Here is a 26,541-nt window from a genome sequence, read left to right on the forward strand (position 1 = left end):
TACAGTCTGTTCTAACTTCACAGATTCTGCAACGGTCAGCATACTGGAGTCACAGGCACCTCACATCAGCACACTGGGTCGGACACAAATGGTCAGTGTCACACAAATACAACCACACATCCACTCTTGAAACACACAAGGACAAAACTACACAATCACAGACATCTCCAGGCCCTTATACATAGTCACAATCTCACACCCACTAAAAAGACATACACAGTTACTCAATTCTACTCACCACGATTCGCAGAGTTACTCTCATATAATCACAGCCTTTCCAAACCAATATCCACAAATGTCTCACACAATCACAATCACATACCCACTTGGGGGACACACATAATGGCTGGCACTCCGGCCCACCCAACACCAACCAGTCATAACTGAACATTCACTCTGAGACAGTCACACTCACACCGGCAAAGAAAGACACGTTACACTTAAAAACAGCACCACACACAGCCACCGTTTCACAGACACACTCCAAGGGACACAAGAGGGATACACACGCATTGTCACCACACAGTCACAGACACACAACTGCACACAATACCACACGCGGCTACAATACTGTGCAACCAAAACCATACGCTCACCTTGGAGACATGGAATCATAACCGCACAGACACCCGCACTCCCAAGAACAAGGCGTACAGTCACACATACACAACAGAGACACAGTTATCACCCACAGTAGCAAGGACCTCACACCCCAACACACAGTATCACACATGGTTACACAAACACAACCAGACTTACACCCTGGAGCCAGGCGGCCACAACCGCACACCCAGTCACCCACACCTGGTCACGCAGCCACAAAGACTCATTCACAACCCGGCATCCTCAGCCGGCTCCCGCCAGCGCTCACAGACCGGAGGCTCTGGACACGCCCCGTCCCCGCCCCGGACTCCCAGACCCCTCACCTTCTGCCTCCCCTTGGTCGCGTCCGGGTCCCTGTGGAGCTAACGATCTCGCCACGACGTCAAGAAAGACGTAACGTCGGGCCACGGTGGCCTCTGGGAAACGTAGTCCAGAGCCAGACCAGACACAGATAAGATGGCGTCCTCGTACCTCCGAGCCTGAGTTTGGTCGTTTGACACTGCGCCCGGGGGAGCTTCAAAGACGAAGTCCCTGCTCCAAACCTCCCACCAGGCTTGAGCTGATTTTCTTCTAAAGCAGGACGACTCACCCTGAGAGCCCCATAATCACTGGAAGAGGCAGCCAAGTTCGTGTGGGACAGAGAGCTGACCAGCAAAGCCTTAAGGGAAATGTAGTTCAAGGCCGGAAAAGCGGCGTTGCTGTTGACAGAAGGTAATCAAATACCAGCCTGGGCCGGGCCACGGTGACCGTGCGGGCCGCGTCGCGGAGACTTCTGGGAGTGCTCGCTCGCCCTCGGAATGCGCAGGCGCAGCGCGCCGAGTGGACATTTTGGTCTTTGTCCGCGGGTCAGTCCGGCCCCTGGGTCCACGTGGCGCGAAAGTAGGAGGTGGGATGTGGGCGTCTTGGGCCGGTCGGGTCGGGGAGGTTGAAGGGGAGGATTCTGGATCTGTTGGGGCGCGGTGCGGGGATGAGGAGTGGGTTTAAGAGCTTCTGGCCTACATGTGGGGTGGGGGTGGGGGTTTCTGAGGAGGGTTCGAGCGTGTGTGACCCTGAGTTTGTACGTAAGTTTGGATGTCGGAATTATTGAGTGAGAAACTGTGGGTGCAGGATTGTGTATGGCTGCATCTGAGAGGGAGATGTAGGAGACTAGCATTGAGGTAATAATATCTGAGCCGCACTTCCCTTGTCGAAAGTGCTGATAATAACGGTGCCATCTTCGTGGAGTGTTTTTTATTTGACTATTTGAAGGGGGAAAAAAGCTACGTGATAAATGATTTAAAAGTGAATTTTTATATCAAAACATTTACTTTTAATTGGAGTAGAATGCAGATCACCGTGGTTTCTTCTTTTTTAAGCAAGCAAGACTATTTCGAAGGCACTTTTTGTTCGTGGGGGAGCTTGAGACGATCTCAGATCTCCTGATCTTCAGGGTATTTTAATAGGGCTGCTGCTAAGTCCTAGATTAAATGCCGACGTTGCACTTTGAGCAACAGCGTCATATAGCACAGAAAACCCAGGATTAGAGTCAAGGGTTTGGAGTTCTAGGTTAGGCACGGTTATCCTCGTTCTTTGAAGAAAATTTAGTTGTTGCAATGTTTATTTATTAGTCTGACCTAGTTTCTAGGTGTCTGACTCCTAAATGAATCGAGGTATTTCCAAGTTGAATGGATTTTGTGAAGTAATAAAGACCGTTACTCCTGTCTACAAAGATGCTTTTTTTAAGGAATCCCACAGTCATCCCAACAGAATCTTAAATAATAAGAGTTAGAGTAATTGGGTACCAATTTAATATTTACAAATCAACAGTCTTCAAATAAACAACAGCCAGTTAGAACACATAATAGAAGAAAACTATTTACAATAGCAATAAAAAAATGAGAAACAGTATGCAAAACTATTAGAAAAGAAATTTAAAACGTGCTGTTATTCACATATTACTTAGATACACCATGTTTTCAATAGGAATACGTCATGAAGCGTGTGCAAATAAATTTATTAATTCAGTGTGATCGTAATAAAAGTACAGTTTTTGGGGGAGAGCGGGGTAATTAGATAAAACTGATTATGCACTTCATATGGAAGAATAAGCTAGAATAGCCAGTAAAACTGTGAAAAAGAAAAGCAGTTGGGTGTTGGGAGGTGGGAGGCCAGCGCTAATGTTTTTTTGTTTGTTTAGTTTTTTGTTTTTCAATTCCAGTATAGTTAACATACAGCATTATATGTTTCAGGTGTACAATATAGTAATTTAACAACTGTATATATTATTCAGTGCTCATCAAGACAAGTGTACTCTTAATCCCTTTCAGTTGTTTCACCCATCCCCCTACCCACCCACTTCCCCTCTGGTAACCATCTGTTTGTTCGCTGTAGTTAAGTCTGTTTTTTTGGTTTGTGTCTTTTTTTTTTCCTTTGTTCGTTTGTTTTGTTTCTTAAATTCCACATCAGTGAAATCATATGGTATTCTGTCTTTGACTTATTCGCTTAGCATTATACTCTCTAGATCCATCCATCTAGTGGTAACGTATTTTAAAATATAAATACTTAGAAATTAAAATTGTATTGGTGTTAGCATGAAGCAGGCAACATCTATAATTACAAATGTATTTTCTTTTTGGTGTGGCTATTTCACATCTGGTTATTAATCCTGCAAATGTACCTGCATTTGCATGAAATGATACAGGTATGAGGTTGCTCATTGCAGGTATAGGTAAAGATTAGCCATCACTAGGAGATTCGTTTAATAAAATTAGGTCCATCTATACACAGAATAATACACAAGTGTACAAAAGAATGAGGAGGAAGCTTTTTGTATATTGACTCTGAAATAATTCTAAAATGTATTGTTCAGTGAAAAAAGCAAGATGCCAAATGTATGGTATGCTTCATTTGAAGTAAGAAGAGGCAGAAATAATATATGTTTGAGTACAAAAGATAGGCAAGAAACTGATAAAAGTGGCTATCTCTGGGGTGGTGGTACCGGGATAGGTAGGGCAAAGGCAAATAGCTTTTTTTTTTTTTAAAGATTTTATTTATTTGAGAGAGAGTGATTCACACGTGGGGGTTGGGGGGCAGAGGGGGAGGGAGAAGCAGACTCCCTGCTGAGCAGGGAGCTCAATGGGGGGGAGGGGGGGCTCCATCCCAGGACCCTGGGATCATGACCTGAGCCACCCAGGTGCCCGGACAAATAACTTTTTATGTTGGTTTTCTAAGTATATGAATTTAGTATTTAAAAGTTAAAGGTTTTTTTTGTTTGTTTGTTTTTTGGGTTTTTTTTAAGGAGGACATAGGCCATGGAGCCAGACTACCGTTAACTCAGAAGTCTGCCACGTTGTACCTGGATGTACTTAAACCTATGCCTGTTTCTCATTTACTAATAGAGAGAAAATAATAGTATCTAATTCATGGGGTGGTTGGTTGTGCAGATTAAGGAGTTCTAAGTTCTAAAGAATAGTGCCTGGTATGTAGTAAGTACTTGATAAATGATAAATAGCAGTATTATTAGTATCTGCAAAATAATAGTTCCTTAGAAATAGTACAGCCATTTGTACTATTTCTGGTAGATATTTCTGAAAGATTCATATATATATAGATGTTCTTTTTTTATTTCCATGTTTAAACTTTTTTTTTGACATTTCCTTTTATAACTGGAATGAGGAAGTTAGATTTCTGTGTTCAAGTTACATTCATCTTTAGAAACCCATCATTATCTTTTTCATGAAAATGTTCTTTGATTTCTGTGGTTACTTTCTCATGGTTGTAATTCAGAACCTCTGATCATGTTTTTTAAAAATCCCAATTGTTTTTTTTTGTTGTTTTTTTCTTTCAAAGATTTTATTTATTTATTTGACAGAGACAAAGCAAGAGAAGGAACATAAGCAGGGGGAGTGGGAGAGGGAGAAGCAGGCCTCCCGCTGAGCATAAAAATCCCAATTGTGACTGACTTTTGGCCAGAGTACATCAGAGATGATCTTCAAATTGCATAACATCAGGAGAGACATCAGCAGTGATTATATTTTTCCCTTTTTGACCAAAATGAAATCTTTATGATTTACTTTGGTACCATATGAATGTTCATTCCCCATTGATTTAATGGATGGTTTCAACACTGATAAATAATCCTTGGCTAAATCAGCTTCTTTAAGGGTTGGAAAGTGGTGATTTCCTAGTTTTTAAAATTCCTTTTACATTTATTTGATTGCAAACCTCAAATTGTTTCAAATTTTTCTGACTTGTAAGCATCATTATAAAGTTGTGTTCTAGTAACTAAAACTAATTTTCTTTCTGATACTCATATTACCACAGTTTTAGCTGGTGGACATTCCTCCAGTCTGACTCCTAGTTCATTTTGACTTGCTGCTGTTTAATTTGAAAACTTTCTTGCACTCCAGGCCCATCTTCTATCTTCCCTCTTAGCCTTCGAATTTGCCATTTCTCCCAAGGAGCTCTGGTTCCTTTTATTGGAGAATGGTATTAGAGCCTAAGATCTGGGTGCTGATGTTCTCTCATTGCTGCAGCAGTAATTTTGTTGCAAGGCATTTTGGTGATAGAGCTAGAAAATCCATTTTAAAAAAATCATGAGGTCATATAAGTATTTCTAATTTGATTTAAATTTTATGATATTTTTATCTAATTATTAGCTCCTAATTGTATTTCATAGTAAAAATTTTGAAACATGTTCACATAAATGCTTATTTTCTTTGTTTTATCTTTCAATATAAGGAAAGTGGTTTCACAGTAACATTACTGGTATTAATAGTAACCATGAACATACTTTATCATAGGAAAAATTTGTTTGTAGCTATTTTGTCCTTAGAGTGCATCCCACTAAAGATGTATAGTCAATTCTCTGTTCTAAAGTCTAAATCCTTTCTTTAGGGAACTTTGTTACTCAAGTTAATGTATAGTTGGAAACCCAACTATACATTGTGTGTGTGTGTATATATATATATATAAACAATATTTGTTTCAATTTGTTTTCAAGTTCAGGGACTGCTTGTTAAAAAATGAATTTGAGGGCGCCTGGGTGGCTCAGTTGGTTAAGCGACTGCCTTCGGCTCAGGTCATGATCTTGGAGTCCCGGGATCGAGTCCCGCATCGGGCTCCCTGCTTGGCAGGGAGTCTGCTTCTCCCTCTGACCCTCCCCCTTCTCATGTGCTCTCTCTCTCTCATTCTCTCTCTCTCTCTCTCAAATAAATAAATAAAAATCTTTAAAAAAAAAAAAAAAAAAATGAATTTGATTCTTTAAAGACTAACTAATGGGGGCACCTGGCTGGCTCAGTTGGTAGAGCATGCAGGTCTTTATCTCGGGGTTGTGAGTTCAAACCCCACATTGAGTATCGTGATCACTTTTAAAAAATTTAAAAATCTTAAAAAAAACAAAAACACATTTTTAAAAATTAAAAGAAACTATATATTTATGTGATACAACAACAAAAGAAATAAAACTCACAGTGATACCTCATCTCATTCTGCTTCCCTCACCCAAACCATTCTTTGTCCCAACCAAGTATAGTTTCTTTCCATGTGTCCTGGAGATCTCCTTAATCATTATTACTATTTTTTTCTTTTTAACTGCTGTATAAATAAGATGCCATTGTGTGTGTTTACCATAGTTGATTCAGTTGTTGGACTTCTGTTGGACATTTGGGTTGTTTTCAGTCTTTTGCTGTTACTAATTGCAGTAATGAATAATTTTTTACCTTTGTCATTTTGGACTTACGCAGGAGTATCTCTAAAGTAGATTGCCATAAGTGGAATTGCCCATATAGCTAGGTACTTAACACTCTACTAGCAGTGTACAAGAGCACCTTCTCTGCTAGAACCTTACCATTAGAGTATAGTGTTACTATTTTTTTTTTTTTTGCCAAAGGCATAAGTGAAAATTAGTATCTCAGTGTAGGTGTTATTTACATCTCTTATGAGGGAGGTTGATTATCTTCCATATGTTTAAGGGCTTCATGTATTTATCTGGGAACTATCTGTTCATATCCTTCTCATTTTTCTGTGGGGTTCCCATTTTCTTCTAGTAGCTGTACATTAGAAAAGTAAGCCCAAGTGAAATGAGTTGCAATTTTTTTTCAAGTTTAAAAAATTTGTTTTGACGTTCATTTTTCTTTTTTTTATTTAAAAATTTGTTTAAATTTGACCCTGAGATCATGACCTGAGCCAAAATCAAGAGTCAGACACTCAACTGACTGAGCCACCCAGGGGCCCCCTTGCTTATTTTCCTTTTTTAAAAAAGATTTTATTTATTTATTTGAGAGAAAGAGAGACCATGGTTAGGCAAAGAGGCAGGCAGAGCGGAGAGGCTCTCCGCTGAGCAAGGAGCCTGTGCGGGGCTTGATCCCAGGACCCTGGGTTCATGACCTGAGCCGAAGGCAGCCGCTTCACCGACTGAGCCACCCAGGTGCCCCGCTTACTTATTTTTCTATGTAAACTTTAGAGTTAACCTGTCTGGTTCTCAGGGGAAAAAGCTTATTTTTATTGGTATTGCACTAAATTTATACAATAACTTAGGAGAAAGGGACATTAGATCTTTATGATGTTAAATACTGTCCATGTACATGATATATATTTTATTTATATGTTCCAGTTTCCTTTTGGGTTCTCTGGACTGGTTAAATTTTTTTTCATACAGGTTTTAGACCTTCTTACTAAGTTTATTTCTAGGTACTTTATCTTTTGTATTGCTGTTTTACAACAATGTCATTTGTTGTGGTATATGAGAAAGTCGTTGATTATCTATAAATTAATTTTATTTCCAGCTTAACTTACTGAATTATTGCTTATAATTATATAGTACTTGAGACAGCATCCTTATTTTTATTAGAATGTTTTGTTTTTGCATTGGATAAGATGTTGACTTCTGTGGTCAGATATAGATTATGATTACCTATATATACATGCTGCCTGCAACTCTGGGCATGTGAGTAGAAACAAAAAGTTTAAGGCTGAAGCTACCACTGTGCCTCAGATGAAACAACCAGGAAAGATCACATTAATCAAGGAAAACAAAAATCCCCCCAAACTCTAACACTGCAGTCTTTAAAAAAAAAAATCAGGCAGAACAAAATAAGATGTCCATTCTTTTTTTTTTTTTTTTAAGATTTATTTCTAAGTAATTTCTACACCCAGCATGGGGCTCGAACTCAGAACCTTGAAATCAAGAGTCATATGCTCTACCGACTGAGCTAGCCGGGCACCCCAAGATGTCCATTCTTACTTTGTTTTCTTTTCATTCCCTCCTTTTGAGTGACCTTTTTTTCACTCAGTTTCTCTATCATTGTATTCTTTTTTTTGTAATTTCAAGTTTTTATTTAAATTCCACTTAACATATAATATAATATTAGTTTCAGAAGTAGAATTTAGTGATTCATCACTTAACCTATAACACCCAGTGCACATCACAACAAGTGCCCTCCTTAATACCCATTTAACCCACCTCCCCTCTAGCAACCCTCAGTTTATTCTCTATAGTTAAGAGTCTTTTTATCATTGTGTTCTTTGTATTGCTTTCCTTGCTTCTTAAAGTTCTAAAAATTCATTTTGTTTTCATTTCTTTCTTTGTTGCAGTATTTTTCATGTGAGTTTACTCAGCTGTTTGAAAGTTGTGCTGTTTGCTTTCACTATTTTTCTTGTAGTATCTTTGTATGGATACAGACAAATTATTTTGTTTACTCATATTTGCATGAAATAGATTTTTTGAGACCATTTTCAGGAAAAAGGAAACATAATAGCATTCTGTGCTTCAGAGTGCATGTGCCTCTTCTAGTGTTTAAAGCAAAGGAGTTGAAGCCGACTTCTATCTCCATCTCCCTGTTTTCCCCTAATTCTTCACAGTACTTGGCCTTCCAGAATGATACATTCACTTTTAGAAGTTACTGAATCTGGGGACACCCTACTCCCAAGTACTTTTTAAGCATACTCCTGCTTTCCCCTCAGTTCTTTTCTCTTTAATGTAGGTCTTGTTTTATTAGATCCCTTTTAGGTGAGGCCTACTCATTCAGTAAAGAAATATTAGCTGCACGAATCTGAGCTTTTTAAGTTCTTGGAATCCTTCAAAGCATTCCCAGTTCTTCCTAGGCTTCTTTGCAACTTCCTGTTTAGGCCACTTGTGGGTCTGCCTTTGGTACCTGGAGTTTGGAGGGGTTTTTTGGTCCTAGTTTTGTTGTTCATTATTAGACTCAGTTGCAACAGTTCTCATTCACTGTCATTCTGAGAATGAATATTTGCTAATTATTTCTGAGACCTGTTATTTCAAAGACTGCTCACCATTATGTGGCCTTTCTTGTTGTGCCTGCCATACGGTTGTGGTCCCTGCACCATATCTACTATTTTGGGTGTTTGGGGCTACACTTAATATAATTTAGAGTGAATGTATTCTCTCTGCTAGTTTTACAAAAGATAATAGAGTGTGTATTGGCTGCCCACCACCCCCATTATTCTTGATATTTTGTATAGTTTTCAGAAGAAGTACTTGAAAGATTCAAAACTAAGCAGCCACCATGCTCCTTTGAAACCTTTCCTTGCCTCTTTGACTGTTGGGTGTTCCTAAGATTCTGTCCTTGATTATCTTCTTCATTACTGTGTATATTCTCTAAGCAGTCACAGGCACATTCCACCTATGTCTTCAGCAGCACTGATATTCTCACAGCTGATAAATTCCCATTTCCTTCCTGGGCTTCCTAGGCCTATTCTGAGCTCCTTACGTATATGTGCAGTTGCCTAATGGATATATCTGCCTGCATGTTACTCAGAAACCTGACACTCTGGATGTCCAGAATATCAAACTTGATCTCCTTTCCCCTGCAGAGTGTCTTCAGCCAACTCACTCTCTCCTATTTCTGTGTACATTACTGTTTAAATTATGTTCTAAGCCCTCCATCTCTGCCACACCCCAGCACAAAAATTGGTGACCAAGCTTTTTCAACATACATAGTAGATAGTGTATATATGTATAAATAGTAACTCAAGTTTTTAGGATTTTGCTTTTTTTTATATGATTTCAACTTCATAGAAAAGTTGGATTAGTTCAGAAAGTCCCATATATCCGTTACCCAAATTTACCATTTACGTTTTGGTTTTTTGCTTTATTTTTCCTTCTTTCTTTGTCCAAATATTTGTGTGCATAATTTTTTTTAACCATTTGAGACTAAGTTGAATACATTCTTCCTTTATAAGTATTTCAGCATGAATTTTCTAAGAACAAGGACATTGTTTTTCATAACCATAGTATGGTAACCAGAATCAGAAAATTTTTTTTTTAAAGGTTTTATTTATTTATTTGACAGAGAGACAGCAAGAGCAGGAACACAAGCATGGAACACATCATGACCTGAGCCGAAGGCAGATGCTCAATGACTGAGCCACCCAGGCGCCCCAGAATCAGAAAATTTTTAACATTGACACATTGGTATTATTTAATACAAAATCCATATTCAGATTTTGTCAGTTGTCCCAATAATGTCCTTAAAAAAATTTTTTTTTAAGGATTTTATTCATTTGTTTGACAGAGACACAGCGAGAGAGGGAATTCCACAAGCAGGGGGAGTGGGAGAGGGAGAAGCAGGTTTCCCATGGAGCAGGGAGCCTGATGCGGGGCTTGATCCCAGAACCGTGGGATCATGACCTGAGCCGAAGGCAGATGCCTAACGACTGAGCCACCCAGGCGCCCCTACAGGACATTTTTAATACATAGTTTAATCAGATTATAATACAAAGTAAATGTTAGGACTCCAGGAAAACTTTTTGCAACTTTATTCCTGAATACTGTGAGAACAATTTCTTTTTTTTTTTTTTTAAGATTTTATTTATTTATTTATTTGAGAGAGAGAGAGAAACAGCATGAGAGGGGAGAGGGTCAGAGGGAGAAGCAGGGTCCCTGCTGAGCCGGGAGCCCGATGTGGGACTCGATCCCAGGACCCCAGGATCATGACCTGAGCCGAAGGCAGTTGCTTAACCAACTGAGCCACCCAGGCGCCCGAGAACAATTTCTTATGCATTGTATCCTGGTGACTTAGTTCTGATAGGCATCCACTGCTCTTGTCATAGATGTGAGTATTAAATTCGTCCAGGAATAAGGGCCATGGTTAAAATCCACTCAGGAACCTGTGTAGGAATGTGGTGGTACAGAACAGTAGCAACCAGTAATGTAAGGTATGAACAGCTTTCCTATGTAAGTGAAATTCTGAGAAATATTCTCTTTTTTTTTACCCCATTTCTGGATGTGTGGAAACTTAAATGGTTTAATGCGTATGACTTTGAAATTCAGGTTTCAGATAGTCTTAGTCCCTTTGCTTATTATAATTGTGTGTGATTTAATTTCTAAGGCAAAAGGTCATTACTTTGTTCTTTTTCACAGGACCGCTTCCTTGTGTACCTGGAAACTGCCCCTGCCTCATCATTCAGAAGGCCTGGAGGCCCCAGGGCTCAGCCTGAGTTCTAGGATGGTACTTCGGCCCCCACCATTAACATTCTAGTGCTGTGTCATTTCCCCAAAAGCAGGTTATAAACTGACCAAACTCTGTGTGATCCTCTGTTGAGTAAGAAGACAGTCTGGATGGTGGAGAACAAAGTGGAGAGGAAATTTGTTCAGGTGAGTGAATGGCAAGGCAGGTCACAGTTTTTCAGGCAGCACTGATACCTTTGAAATACTCAGGGATGTTTTCTTATAGTCCCTAGACTTGGAGTATTTACTTGGTATGAATTCTTTAGATACCTGAATTACATTTACAGTCATCATTTTTTCTGCTTCAGTACTGTATTATTTAATCAGATTTTTTAGATGCCCCTCTTATCTCCATTCTGGCTGTCAGCACTTCACACTTTATTTGTATTACCTCAGTGTGATTGTTCTCCGTTTCATTCATACCTTCAGTCTCATACCTCCCAATGTGTATAGACTTTTTTCCTCATGCATTGTCTTTTATAGGTCTTAAGTCTATATATTGTCTGACATTTAGGTTCCTTTTTATTACTTGCCACCTTCTTTCATTCTTTCAGTGGTTAAATGCCTCTGAGTTACGTTTTACATCTGTAATCATGCTTTTTCTTGTCTTCTTATCCCACCTTCTCCCCCATTACACATCAACCAAGCCTCCCTTTCTCTTCCACCCCCATATCCCTCTTTCAGAAGTTGTTGCCTTAGCAATCAGTTCTGCCCTTTTCTGCTGTATGTGCATATAAATGTTACAAGTCTGTGCTTGGTTTTTAATATAATAACATGAGCTTGTAAAATTGTTGAACATCGAGGTGTACAGTGAAAAAGTCTCTTAACTCTTACTTCAGTCCTATAGATTTTTTTTAAAGATGGCAGTCATTTTTAAGAGTTTCACATGTAGCCTTCTTGAGGTAGTCTGTGAATAAACCAGCATATGTTATATATCTATGCTGTAAATATGAATATATACGTATGTAAGCCCTCACTTTTCCTTTTCATATAAATGGTAGTATGTATTCTGTTGGGTCCATAGTTGTTTTTGTTTTTTTTTGTTTTCTGGGAGAGACTCTTATCAACACATTTTATTTGACCTGTCTCCTATTTATAGACATTTAGGTTGTTTCCAGATGTCTGCTTTTGAATACATAAGTGCATATATACTTATTTATATTGCTTTGCAGAGGTAGTGTAGATACAACTATATAGTAATTTATCCTAAGTGGAAATTCTGAGTCAAAGTAGACTTGACAGAAATAAGCATGTTCTCAAAAGTAGTAAACCAATTTACATTTCTCTCGACATGGTATATTCATATAGTTGACAAGCATTTATTGAATGATATTATTAGGTACCATTTCAGTTACTAAGGAGATGTCGTTGATTAAAGTTTTCAAAAATTCCTTCCTCCTGAGGAAGATATGCTGTGAGTAAATAAGTAAAAATATATATTCTATCAGATGATGGTAGTGCTCTGGAGAAAAATTAAAGCAAGGAAAACCAGCATAGAGAAGGCCAGTTGGTGGTTATAATTTTAAGTCAGTTGATCAGGGAAGGGTCTCACTAAAAGCATGACATTTGAAAAAAAGATGTGAGGCATGTAGTATTTGATGGAAGAGCATTCAGCCAGAAGGAACAAAAAGTGTTAAAAGCCCTGAGGCTGGAGCTTGCTGTTTTAGAAATATTGATCAGGGCAGAGTAGGCTGGCGCACAGTGAGCACAAAGGACAAAGAACAGGTTTGGTTAGATAACAGGCCAAATCAGAGACTTTGGCCTTTATTTTGAGTGATTTGGGAGACCATCAAAGGGTTTTGAGCAGAGATATGATAAGATCAGAATTATATTTTGGCTGCTGTATAGAAAATAAGGTATAGGGGGCCAAGGCTAGGAGATTAATCAGAGGCTATTGCAGTAATCTAGGTAAGAAAATGGTAGTCGTTGAGCTAGTGACAAGTCAGATTCTTAAGATATTTTATTTTTTTAAAGATTTTATTTATTTGAGAGAGAAAGCAAGAGAGAGAGAGAGAGAGAGAGAGAGATCACGAACGGGGGAGGGGCAGAGGGAGAGAGAGAAGCAGGGAGCCTGATGTGGGGCTCCATCTCAGGACCCTGGGATCATGACCTGAGCTGGAGGCAGACACTGAGCCACCCAAGTGCCCCAGATTCTTAAGATATTTTGAAGAAATGGCTGACAGGATTGGCTGATAGATCGAGTTATTTTTATTTATTTATTTTAGGTTGTATTGTTTATAAGAGGAAGAGGAATCACACTGATAACTCCAGGGTTTTAACTAGAAGAGAAGGAGTTAACATTTCCTGAGATAGGAAGACTTCAGGAATTTTGAGAGATAGATCAAGAGGTTTGTTTTGGACTTGTTGATTGTGACATGTCTACTGATCATTTAAGTGCATATTCATATAGGCAGTTAGATATACAAGTCAGGAATTTAGGGAGATAGAGAGTTGTGACCTTCTGTTTTGCCGGACTAATAAGTTGCTTTATTTACTGATGGTGTCTCTGTATTTTCTTGCTCGGTCCTACTTTCCCTACCATTTAGGGATGCTGGTGGGTCCCCCGAGTCTTCTGTATCCAGCCTACATTCCTGGATTCTGTTATTAAAAACAAGAAGGTGATGATTTGGCCCCTGAGGCTGTGCCTTATGTTTTCGGAGCGCATTGTGCCTGAGAACTCTTCCTAAAAACAGCAATGGCAGCTGCCTGCTAACAATCCTCATAAGACGTTAGAATTATAGCTACTTCCTACTCTTCTCAACAATGCAGTTTTCCCTTTTTTTCCCCCTATTTTTCTTTATCCTTCACAGATGTGAAAAGTGGGCAGAGATGTTATTTTACCATTTTAGAAGAAAGGATCTATTTATGTCATGTGAGTCACCCCTGTAGGAATTCTTTTGCACTTCTGCTTGATTGGTGCCTTGACCTGAGATACTGCTCTATCTTTCTAAGTGTTTTCTTATCTTTTGCTTTTATTTTTTTTCTCTTTTTCCTCTTACTGGAGGTGGTTCCTAGAGCACTGCATTCTGCCTTTCTTCCTTTTCTTTATAAATTAAATCCCAGAGACTCATTTTTTAAAAAGATTTTATTTATTTGAGAGAGAGTATGTGTGCGCCTGCGTGCAAGTGGGGAGGAGCAGAGGGAGAGGGAGAAAGAATCTGAAGCGGACTCCATGCTCAGTGCGGAGCCTATCCCACAACCCGTGAGATCATGACCAGAGCTGAAACCAAGAGCTGGATGCTTAACCGACTGAGCCACCCAGGCCCCCCAACACCCATTTATTCTGAAGTTAGAAGTAACTCTATAGTATCAGTTTTTGTTTTTCCGGCCTTTTTGTCTTGCCCACCATAATTTTACCTGTTTATAGGATACAACTGTCTGATTTGTTTCATTCTTTTTGTATCACTGAAGTCTTTAATATTACCCAAATTGGAGATTTCAGCTCATTATTTTCAGGTCCAGAGAGATTACCTAAAACCAATTTCATATTATGTCTGGATTATTTATTTTCTCATGATCCTTGAGATATGGTCAGCCAAGGCTTTAAAAATATATACTTTAATCTTATCAAGAGAAGACATATTAACTAACCATGAATATAAATGTGAACATATTTTCTTTATGAAATTCTTTGAATCTTGGCTTTTGATTACAAATTGTTCTACCTATTCAGGTCTACTTACCATTTAAACATGTTCCTCTTTTATTGATCTCCCCTTTGACCATCCTGTTTCACATTTTCATGGAAATTCAAAAGTCCTGAGTAAGTTGTCTTACATGTTTTTATATTTTGGTATCTGGAGTCTATATTATAACCTGTTGAAAAGAAGGCCCATGTTCTGTCTCCCGTTTTGATTAAATATGAGATACTTATTAACTAATCTATGAATTGTGGAAGGATTGTTATTGATCAATTCTTCTTTTTCAGTTTTTTATCTATGAACATTTTCAGATTTAAAATCTGAAAGATTACACAGCATTCTCCCATATACCCACTATGTAGATTCAATACTTATTTTCCTATGTCTGTTTTATACGTGTCTGTCTCTCTGTATGCATATTTGTATGTGCTGAAACGTCATGACACCTCACCTCTAAAAAATTAAGTATGCATTGTCTAAAAATAATGGCATCACTCTACATAACCAAAATATCGTTACTCCTTAGATGGATTAGCTATAATGCCCTAATATGTAATAATTAGTCCATATTTAGATTCCTCATTTATATCCAAAATACTTCTATAGCTTTAAAAAAAATTAAAAAAAATTTTTTTAAACTATACCCAGTGTGGAGTACAGCTTTTTTGTAAAATTCCAGAATCTAGTCAAGGTTTAGACTTTGGATTTGGTTGTTGTCTTTTTAGTCTTTAAAATCTAAATTGTTCTCTCTCTTCCTTTTTTCTCCCATGGTATTGCCCCCCAGCCATTCAAAGAAAAGAGAAGAGTGACTAATACAATCCAGCATCTCAGGTTATAGTTAGGATGTTAAGACTTAGCTATATACAAATTTGGTTTAAAGATCCTTAGTATGAAACATTTTAGGAAAAGTGAATCTGATTGTAATTAGAAGTTCAGGGAAAGTTGTTCATAAGTAAGAGACAAGATTGGAGAAATCTTTTTAGGACCATGTTATTGGAGCTGCTCTCAGGAGGTTCTGTAGATTCTAAGATGGTCAGAAAATTGGAGGGGTCAAGTTAAGCCAAAGAAGGACATGAGGAACATAATATGCATAATTCTGATTCACTGATTGCATAATTAATAAGCTTGACAGGCTCTTCTTCAGGTCTGGTGAATTTCTTTAAAATCTGTTAAGAATGCTCTTCTTCCAGATACCTGTAAGGATCACTTTCTTCTTTTATGTCTTGAATCTTGCCTTTTCAGAGGCCACTCTATCTAAAATTAAAACTCTACCCTTCTCTGATCTTTTTTCCATAGCACTTACAGCTTTTTAAGAAACCATCTCCTTTATTTATCTATCCACTAGAGTGTAATCTTGAGGACAGCGAATTTTGTCAGTTTTGGTCAATATTGTTTATCTCTAGAGCTTAGAAGTGTGCTATGCACAGAGTAAGGAAAGAAGGTATTTGTTGAATGAGTAATGAGAAATGTTTTGAGTAGCAGTTCTCAGACTTCCACTTTTTTTTATGATAGCTTTATTGAGATATAATTCACATAACATAAAATGCATCCTTTTAGAGTGTACAATTCAGTGGTTTTTAGTATATTCCCAAGTTGCACAACCATTACCACTAATTCCAGAACATTTTCATCCCCACAAAAGGAAACTTAGTACCCATTAGCAATCACCTTTATATTCTTAAAACTTGAGGACCACCTGGATTTTAAAAATTTTCATAACAAGTAAAAGATCTGTATGTGTGGTGACAGATGTAAACTAGACTTGTGATCATTTTGCAGTATATACGAATAACGAATCCTTATGTCGTACACCTGAACCTAAAGAACGTATGATGTTATATCAATTATACCTCAATTTCAAAAGGTAAAAAGAAAAAATAGTTAATAGTAGGGGCCCCTGGATGGCTTTTTAAAAAAATAGTTAATGGTAAATTTTATGTTGTGTGTTTTACCACAATGGAATATATAAACAAACATGAGGACCTTTTGATTTATGTGGACTTTAGTGATATTTGCCTTATTTAAAAGAAAAATTGAGAAACTTTTAAAAATGTATTAAAAAATAATAATCCCATTACTTGTAAACTTAAATTATATATTTCTTTAATTAAATATTTTATTTATCTGACAGAGAGTGGGAACAAAAGCAGGGGGAGTGAGAGAGGGAGAAGCAGGCTTCCCACTGAGCAGGGAGCCCGATGTGGGGCTCGATCCCAGGACCCTGGGATCATGACCTGAGCCGAAGGCAGATGCTTAACGACTGAGCCACCCAGGCGCCCCTTAAATTATATTTCATTCTTTTTTTTTTTTTTTTAAGATTTTATTTATTTATTTGACAGAGACACAGCGAGAGAGGGAACACAAGCAGGGGGAGTGGGAGAGGGAGAAGCAGGCTTCCCGCTGAGCAGGGAGCCTGATGTGGGGCTCGATCCCAGGACCCTGGGATCATGACCTGAGCCAAAGGCAGATGCTTAACGACTGAGTCATACAGGCTCCCCAAAATTATATTTCTTAATAAAAATAATTTTCCAGGGACACCTGGGTGGCTCAGTCAGTTAAGTGTCTGCCTTCGGCTCAGGTCATGATCTCAGGGTCCTGGGATCAAGTCCCACACCAGGCTTTTTGTTTGGTGAGGAGCCTGCTTCTCCCTCTGCCTGCCTCTCCCCGTTCATGCTCTCTCTCCCTCTCTCTCTGTCTCTCTCCGACAAATTTAAAAAAATAATTTTTCAAAATGAGAAAGTTTAGTGAGAAGAGTGGCAGTGTTTGTCATATCTGTATCTTTAATGTCTGGTTTAATAGAAGACAGCTAGATTTCTCATTTCTGCTGTTGTAATGTTATTTTGGTTGAAGTATATGAAAAAATTGTGACTTCACACAGATGTAGTTAGAAAGGGAGAAATATTTCAGTAGCCTTTTCAGATAGTTGTGGATATTCTTTGGTACTACATTAACACCTGATAAATAATTTTTTCAAAATTAGCTGCAATATAGAATTTGAAACTCTGTATTTTTTTGTTTTCTTAGGTAAAATATGTTGGTCTGTCTTAAAATTTGAGTGGGTCTCTTGCCAGTGCATGACTTTTGAAACATCATGTATTGGTCAATTGAGTTATACAGATCTTTCAAATATTAACATATCAAAGTCTTTTCAGTATTGGGACATATCAATCTCATGGTGAAGGATACAGATTTTCCAAAATTTTAATTTTTGTTTGAAAACTCAAATTTTATCATTGGCAACAGGTACTGTCAGTTGTTTTCCTTGAAATGATTCTCACTTAGGGGTTCTGTCTCAAGAAAGTACCTGCCAAATAATACCCAAGTCTGAATAACCATAATTTGTAAGGCAGTCATTTATTAATTTATTGAAGTAAATCAGTAGTGCTCCATGAAAAAAGTGAGTAGTTTAGCTCACAACTTAAATGATTTAAGACATCTTTTTGAGACAACTATTATCCTTTCATGTACAACAGAAGTATTTGTGTGAATGTATAGAATTTTATTTATTATACTTGTTTTCTTTCATGGAATTTATATTTGTCATACTTTTGTTTGCTTGGTTTTCTGTATTTAGTGCAGACTCCATAGAATAGTTAAAAGCCCTCTAAATACTAGTTTCCACATGGTCAAAGGCATTGAGAAATTTTTTTCCCCAGGGAGATTTACCTGCAGAATTTTTGTCCTTCTGCTCTAGTCAGAACTGGCTGTGCTTTGACCTGATGGCTCTTATCTTGTAGTTTTTCATCAACGTTATCAAAGACTTAAATTGTTTTCCCTATGTTATATCCCCTTTCTTGGATTCTGTATCACCTTCTCTGTCTACTAATTTGGTGGAGCTCATCTAGTAGTATCCTGAGAGGAAAGGTGCATTGAGATAAATTTTTTTTAACATTTGCATATCTGAAAAATGCCTTTGTCCCATTAGATTGGCAGGCTAAGCTTAGAATTTTTCCTCAGAGTTTTGTCTTTTAGCTTCTCATGTTTCTGTTGAGAAATTTGCGACATTCTGATTCCTGTTCCTTTCGGCGATACATATCTACGTGTAGTTGGGTGATATATATGTGTGTGTGTGTACATATATAATAGTTTTTTTTTTTTTATTTATGGCCTCTTTTTTCTTTTGAAATGTCATGGTGATACATGTAGGTATGCATCTTGTTTCCATCATGGAAGGTACTAAGTGTGCCCTTTAAGTCTAGAGATTCATGGCTTACAGGAGAGGAAGCTTTTTTTTGTTTTGTTTTTCTTTGAGTATTTCCTCTAATCAGTGTTCTTCTTTTGTTTTCTGGAACTTAACTTTACTCAGCTAGTATGTTACCTGGTTTATGCTCTGAATTTGTCTTTTAAAAAAATTTATTGGGGCGCCTGGGTGGCTCAGTTGGTTAAGCGACTGCCTTCAGCTCAGGTCATGATCCTGGAGTCCCGGGATCGAGTGCTGCATTGGGCTCCCTCCTCGGCGGGGAGTCTGCTTCTCCCTCAGACCCTCCCCCCTCTCATGCTCTCTCTCTCTATCTCATTCTCTCTCTCAAATAAATAAATAAAATCTTTAAAAAAAAAAAATTTATTGAGGGGGCGCCTGGGTGGCTCAGTCGTTAAGCGTCTGCCTTCGGCTCAGGTCATGATCCCAGGGTCCTGGGATCGAGCCCCGCATCGGGCTCCCCGCTCCGCGGGAAGCCTGCTTCTCCCTCTCCCACTCCCCCTGCTTGTGTTCCCTCTCTCACTGTGTCTCTCACTGTCGGATAAATAAAATCTTTAAAAAAAAAAAAAATTTATTGAGGTCTAATTCACCTACAACATTATATTAGTTTTAGACGTACAATATAATATTTTTTTCCCTAAGACTATTTAAATTCAAGCTAGTTAATATATAGTATATTATTAGTTTCAGGGGTAGAATTTAGTGATTCATCAGTTGCAAATAACACCCAGTCCTCATTATATCAGGTCCCCTCCTTAATGCCCATCGCCCAATTACCCCATCCCCCCACCCACTGCAACATAACTGATGCTTGTATATATTATGAAATGATCACTACAGTAACTCTAGTTAGCATCTGTCAACACACATGGTTAAAGAACTTTTTTTTCTTCCAGTGAGAACATTTAAGAACTACTGTCTAACAGCTTTCAAATATGCAATACGGTATTCCTAACTGTAGTTTCCATGCTGTACATTACATCCTCATGAATTATTTTATAATTGGTAATTGTACCTTTGACCCCTTTCACCCATTTTGCCCACACCCCAACCCCACCTCTGGCAACCATCAGTATGTTCTCTATCCATGAGCTTGGTTTGTTTAAGATTCCACATAGAAGGGCGCCTGGGTGGCTCAGTTGTTAAGCATCTGCCTTCGGCTCAGGTCATGATCCCAGGGCCCTGGGATCAAGCCCCGCATTGGGCTCCCTGCTCGGCCAGGAGCCTGCTTCTCCCTCTCCCACTCTCTCTGCTTGTGTTCCCTCTCGCTCTCTCTGTCAAATAAATAAAATCTTAAAAAAAAAAGATTCCACATATAAGTGAGATCATACATTAGTTGTCTTTCTCCTACTTCTTTCACTTACTGTAATATCCTCAAGTTCCATCCATGTTGTTGCAAATGGCAAGATTTCATTCTTTTTAATGGCTGAATAATACTCCATTGTATGTATGTACCATATTTTCTCTATTCATCTGTTGATGGACATTTAGATTGTTTCCATATCTTGGCTGTTGTAAATAATGCTGCAGTGAACATGGGGGCACATATATCTTTTTGACTTAATGTTTTCATTTTCTTTGGATGTATAACCAGAAGTGAATATGGTTAGTTCTATTTTTAATTTTTTTTTTAAAGATTTTATTTATTCATTTGACAGAGACACAGCAAGAGAAGGAACAGAAGCAGGGGGGTGGGAGAGGGAGGAGGCTTCCCGCGGAGCAGGGAGCCTGATTTAGGGCTCGATCCCAGGACCCTGGGATCATGACCTGAGCTGAAGGCAGATGCTTAACGACTGAGCCACCCAGGTGCCCCTATTTTTAATTTTTTGAGTAACTGGCATTGAATTTGTTATCTTTTTTTTTAATTTTATTTTTATTTTTATTTATTTTTTAAAGATTTTATTTGAGAGAGAGTGAGCAAGAGAGAGCAGGGTCAGAGGGAGAGGGAGAAGCATACTTCCTACTGAGCAGGGAGCCCAACGTGGGGTTTGACCCCAGGACCCTGGAATCATGACCTGAGCCAAAGGTAGACACTTAACTGACTGAGCCACCCCGGCGCCCCTAAGATTTTATTTTTAAGTAATCTCTGTACCCAACATGGGGCTCAAACTCAGAACCCCAAGATCAAGAGTCTCATGCTCCACCGACTGTGCCATCCAGGTGTCCCTGAATTTGTCTTTTTTAAAGCTTCTTCCGGGGCGCCTGGGTGGCTCAGTTGGTTGGGCAACTGCCTTCGGCTCGGGTCATGATCCTGGAGTCCCGTTATCAAGTCCCATGTCAGGCTCCCTGCTCGGCGGGGCGTCTGCTTCTCCCTCTGACCCTCCCCCCTCTCATGCTCTCTCTCTCTCTCTCTCTCAAATAAATAAATAAATAAAATCTTAAAAAAAAAAAAAAAAGCTTCTTCCGGGAAATACTTGTCACTTGGGCTTATATTTCATTGGCCAAACAGGTTAGCTGGCCATGCCTGAGTTTGCTGGGTGAAGTACTATAATCCTTCTCCAGTAAGATGACCCTGTTAATTAGTGAATAATACAGTCTAACTTCCCACTCCCCATCTTAATTTCAGAGGAACTTTTTGTTTCTTGCTTACAGAACCGGATTATTGTTTCACTGATAAATATCATCTGTCTGATTGGTTTTAGGTTTTGTTGTTATTTATTGTTCCTTACCTATATTCCTCAGACATTCTTATTTTTTCTTTTGATGTTGATCTGTCTTATTGGTAGGGGTTCCTCAAATGTGTGTGAAATATTGGCTGCGACCATATTTTAGACTGATCCACTAAAAGGTGATCACAAGTTCTTTCATGCCTGGTTGCTTCTAGTTATCTGGTAGGTTTCAGTGAATCAAAAGTAGAATGCCATGGGGTGGGGTGCCTGGGTGGCACAGTTGGTTAAGTGTTTGACTCTTGGTTTTGGCTCAGCTCATGATCTCAGGGTCGTTAGATCAAGCCCCGTGTCAGGCTCTGTGCTCAGCAGGGAGTCTGCTTGAGATTCTGTCCCTCTCCCTGGGCCCCTCCCACTCATTCTCTCTCTCAAATAAATCTTTTTTTTTTTTTTTTTTTAGATTTTTAATTTTATTTATTTGAGAGAGAGAGAATGAGAGATAGAGAGCACGAGAGGGAAGAGGGTCAGAGGGAGAAGCAGACTCCCCGCTGAGCAGGGAGCCCGATGCGGGACTCGATCCCGGGACTCCAGGATCATGACCTGAGCCGAAGGCAGTCGCTTAACCAACTGAGCCACCCAGGCGCCCCTCAAATAAATCTTAAAAAAAAAAAATGCCTGGCTGGCTCAGTTGGTGGGCGTGTGACTTTTGATCTCGGGGTTGTGAGTTCAGGCCCCATGTTGGGTGTAGAGATTACTTAAAAATAAAATCTTAAAAAAAAAGTTGGGGGGGGGAATGCCTTATGACCAGGGTCTCCACAGAATGATTATACTGCTTTACTCACACAAACCCTGGTGTGTCCAGGTCCTTTGTTTTGACCAAAAAAAAAGAGAGTACAGGTGGCAGATAACATCTTGGAGGGGTATCTACTGAGGTTTTTCATGGGCTTTTCAGGTTTTTCAGAGAAGGAGCCTTTCATACCCTGCTCACAGGTATATATACCTGATGGCCAACCCTTTTTGGCATGAGCTACAGACTGTCCTGGAGGGCTCACCATGTTATGTACAGATTTAATCCCATTGATTTCAGTGTAGCACCTCTCCCTTGTCATCTATTACTGGATGTCCCTGAGCCTGGAGTTTCTCTGATTAAATTTCTGCAAAGAATAATTTCCATTTCATACAAAGGAGTGGTCCTACTGGGAGGGTAGTGCTCCAACTGCACTTTATATAATCTTTTTTTCAGCTACCATCCTTTATTCTTCTTTTGAGGTACTTGATTCTCTTCATTTCCTTAGTCTTTCTGATATTTTGTGGCATCAATTGGTTTGACATTGGCATATTCTGCAGTATCTTTATGTACTTAAACTTCCTCAGCTCTGCTGTGTTGAAAATCTTTTGTATGCTCTTATGTTATCAGGAAATTTGTTAATGTCTGTGTGTATTGATGTCTCCAGTCCTGCCCATTTTTTCTTGTGAACTTCTACCATTTTCCCTTTTCTTGTCTTTACTTGGAGTTTTGGAAGGAAGCAGTTGTTGGTTAATTCCTTTCCTTTTCTTAGACATCCTGGGAGACTTTCTCAATTTTATGTCATCTTTTTATCCTACTTGTTAATTCCTCATTGTTGGTTACATTCAATTTGCTGAACTAAGAAATGGGAAAGGTTACTTTTCAAGAGTAATCCTTAAGCTCTGTGTGCCCATGAATGTTAATTTTCTATGCAGATATCCTCCACAAGCATTTCCTTCTCAAAAGTTATTTGGTGACATTGGTCATGAGGATTTTTTCATACTGTGAGGCGGACTTACAGAGTTCATCCCAAAAGCACAATCCAAAATTTTATTATTAGTAATGGGAAAACTCATAAATAATGGTAACATAAAGCTAATATTATCGAGTGTTTACCATTTGTCAGCCACAGTACTAACCACTTTATACATTAACTCCTTTAAATGATGATTCTTTGTACTCCGTTTTAGAAGAAGCCTGAGAAGATGATGAGCAGATAGAGAGGCAACAAGACTTGGGAAGGAAGTTGCATCCATCTCCAGTAAAGACTGAGGAAAAAAAAAAAGTGAATATAAGAAAATTGGAAAAATACTTTCTTTGATCTCAGACATTATATCTTTTAAGGGCAACATCTTTTTCAACTTACCTAGAAAGAATTTGAAACACAGTTTAGCTTATAATCACAAGGGAAGTTGTGTAGGAAAGAATCATCAACTTAATTTAGTTTGGAAATCCTGCCACAGCTTATTCTTTATGGTAATAACCCCCTTTGAGTGTAAGTCAGTGTGGAAATGCCTTCAGTTAAAAAAGTTTGAACCCCTTCTGAAAACAGAGCATTCATACTGGCGAGAAACCCTATGAATTTACTGAGTGTGGGAAAACTTTCACTCACGTTACACCTCATTAAATGTAGAAGTCAGGCTGGAGAGAAACCCTGTTCTAAGGAATACTGAGGAGCCTTTAGCTAGATGACAGATCTCATTGAGCAGAAGAAAATTTTTACTGGAGAGAAACCAGTGATAACAAAACCTCATTGAGCATTAGAAAATTTATACTTGGAGACAAAGCTTGTAATGTACTGTGTATTATAAAGTTTTCTCTTGAATTTTATCCCTTTACATTTGAAAGGTCATACACACAGAGAAGCCCTTCAAATGTAAGAAATGTGGAAATACCTTCAGCCAAAAGTAAATCCTCATTCATCAAAAAATTCATACTCGAGAGAAACCTTGTGAATGTGGGAAAGCTTCCATTCAGATGTCACACCTCAGTCAGCAGAGAATTTGTAGTGGGGAAAACCCCTTTGCCTGTAAGGTATGTGGGAAAGTCTTCAGCCACAAATCAAATCTCACCGAGCATGAGCATTTTCATAATAGAGAGAAACCTTTTGAATGTAATGAATGTGGAAAAGCCTTTAGCCAAAAGCAGTATGTCATTAAACATCAGAACACCCATACTGGAGAGAAGCTTTTTGAATGTAATGAATGTGGAAAATCCTTCAGCCAGAAGGAAAACCTCCTTACCCATCAGAAAATTCACACTGGAGAGAAACCTTTTGAGTGTAAGGATTGTGGGAAAGCTTTCATTCAGAAGTCAAACCTCATCAGACACCAGAGAACTCACACGGGAGAGAAGCCTTTTGTATGTAAGGAGTGTGGAAAAACCTTCAGTGGCAAGTCTAACCTTACTGAGCATGAGAAAATTCATATTGGAGAGAAACCATTTAAATGTAGTGAATGTGGAACAGCTTTTGGCCAGAAGAAGTACCTCATAAAACATCAAAACATTCACACTGGAGAGAAACCCTATGAATGTAATGAATGTGGAAAAGCCTTCTCTCAACGAACATCACTTATTGTACATGTGAGAATTCATTCAGGTGATAAACCTTATGAATGCAATGTATGTGGAAAAGCCTTCTCTCAAAGTTCATCTCTTACTGTGCATGTGAGAAGCCATACAGGTGAGAAACCCTATGGTTGTAATGAGTGTGGGAAAGCTTTCTCTCAGTTCTCAACCCTTGCTCTGCATTTGAGAATACACACAGGTAAGAAGCCTTATCAATGTAGTGAATGTGGGAAAGCTTTTAGCCAGAAGTCACACCACATTAGACATCAGAAAATTCATACTCATTAAAAACCCTGTAAATATCTTAAAAATTGGAAAGCGTTCATCAAGAATTTAAGCCTCGTAGCACATCAGAAATAATCATGCTCAAGGGAAGTATCACAAATGAGGAAAACAAAAGCGATAAACGTCCTGGACACCAGGGAATATATACTGAAGAGAAAGACATTTGTATGATAAAAATCCTGCACCCAACAAAAAAGCTGATGGTGCAGGTAAGGCTGAAACTTTAGATGCATTTCTGCTAAAATTGGGAATGGAAAACATGCTTCTTACTGCTGTCTGCATAGATCTGGAGATGTTCACCAATAAATAAGTTGTAAGTATTGGAAAGGAAGAGACTTTTATATTGATTTAGCAGAACAGAAGAGATTCTGGAAATACCTATGCATTTATTAGAATTTAGAATATGATAGAAATGACAATGGGAGGTGAGAAGATAATGAGACTATGTGAACAATGATTTGGAGGTAATCTGTTCTCCAGGGAAAAAAAAACATGAACTATATACACCAAGGTAAGATACAAGAGGATAAAAACAGGAATATGAAAAAGCTATATACTGAAATGGTTATGACCTTGGGAGTAGGGAAACATTCCTTATAACAAGTTCAAGAATACCTAGCAATTCTGAGTTTGTATGCTTAGGAAATATATACCAGTCTATTTACTGTGGCATGATTTGTAGTAGCCATAAGGTGGAAACAACTTAAATGCCCATCGGGAATAAAATGGAAAATACTTAATGATGAAATACTGTATATCTGTAAAATTTAACAAGTGAGATCGACATGTATTACAGATAAAGATCTCAAAAATAATGTTGAAGGGGGAAAATGAAGTTGCAGAATAACATATATTACAATGACATTTTTGTAAATTTTGAAACTTTTCTCACAAAATTCAGTACTATGTATTGGTAATGGATACATATATGTATGTATGTTTTTAAAATGTTTTTGAAATGGATTGGAAGATACAGACCAAACTCTTGATAGTGGTTGCTTGTGAAGAGTGGAGAAGGGAAAGGGGATGAGTGTGGGAGGGATGGGGTGGGGACTGTTAGAGGGGACTTCAATTTTATATATAAACATCCATTTCTCTTAAAAACTAAAAAGACTGCAAGTAAATATATCAAAATACTGGATAATTCTGGATTGTGGTATATGGATATCTTGTCTTATTTTTTGTACTTTTCTGTATTTTTAAATTTTCTCAAAATTAATAAGAATGGGGGTGAGGATGGGAACACTGTACCTGTAGAAATCATGTTCTAATGGATTCATTCCCAATCAAGTACTAAACTTTTTATAGAAAATATTTCTAAAATTTTATCAATGATGAGTGGATGGACTTGCTCTCTATGTAATATGAAATTATCTATTTTATTAAAATTAAAAATGACAGCATAA

General features: G+C 38.3%; 2 protein-coding genes across 8 annotated transcripts in view; one reads left to right on the forward strand and one right to left on the reverse strand.

Annotated features, from left to right (window-relative positions):
* Nucleotides 1–1,363, reverse strand: part of ZNF565 (zinc finger protein 565) — a 33,976-nt gene extending 32,613 nt beyond the window's left edge. For both annotated transcript variants that reach the window (XM_028123574.2, XM_028123573.2), the window contains exon 1: nt 927–1,363. The gene's annotated coding sequence lies outside the window, so the exon portion shown is untranslated. The remainder of the gene's footprint in view (nt 1–926) is intronic.
* ZNF146 (zinc finger protein 146) lies at nt 1,045–26,541 on the forward strand. Of its 6 annotated transcripts, none has more exons than XM_028123611.2 (3): nt 1,045–1,314; nt 10,964–11,197; nt 23,473–26,541. In XM_028123611.2, the coding sequence occupies exon 3, from the start codon at nt 24,260–24,262 to the stop codon at nt 25,136–25,138; it is 879 nt and encodes a 292-aa protein (XP_027979412.1). In that variant the 5' UTR covers nt 1,045–1,314; nt 10,964–11,197; nt 23,473–24,259; the 3' UTR covers nt 25,139–26,541. The 6 variants fall into 6 exon arrangements, with proteins under 6 accessions (XP_027979412.1, XP_027979411.1, XP_027979414.1 ...); XM_028123610.2 differs by lacking the exon at nt 1,045–1,314 and adding an exon at nt 1,388–1,489; XM_028123613.2 differs by lacking the exon at nt 1,045–1,314 and adding an exon at nt 1,388–1,489 and having other exon boundaries at nt 23,476–26,541.

Source organism: Eumetopias jubatus, unplaced genomic scaffold (assembly GCF_037043125.1).
Source record: "Eumetopias jubatus isolate StellerSeaLion01/CBP00866 unplaced genomic scaffold, mEumJub1_p1.0 scaffold_10, whole genome shotgun sequence".
Lineage (NCBI taxonomy): Eukaryota > Metazoa > Chordata > Mammalia > Carnivora > Otariidae > Eumetopias > Eumetopias jubatus.

Excerpts from the sequence above, each read along its gene's own strand:
- ZNF146 (XM_028123611.2), top strand. The coding sequence starts at position 24,260 with ATGTCACACCTCAGTCAGCAGAGAATTTGTAGTGGGGAAAACCCCTTT.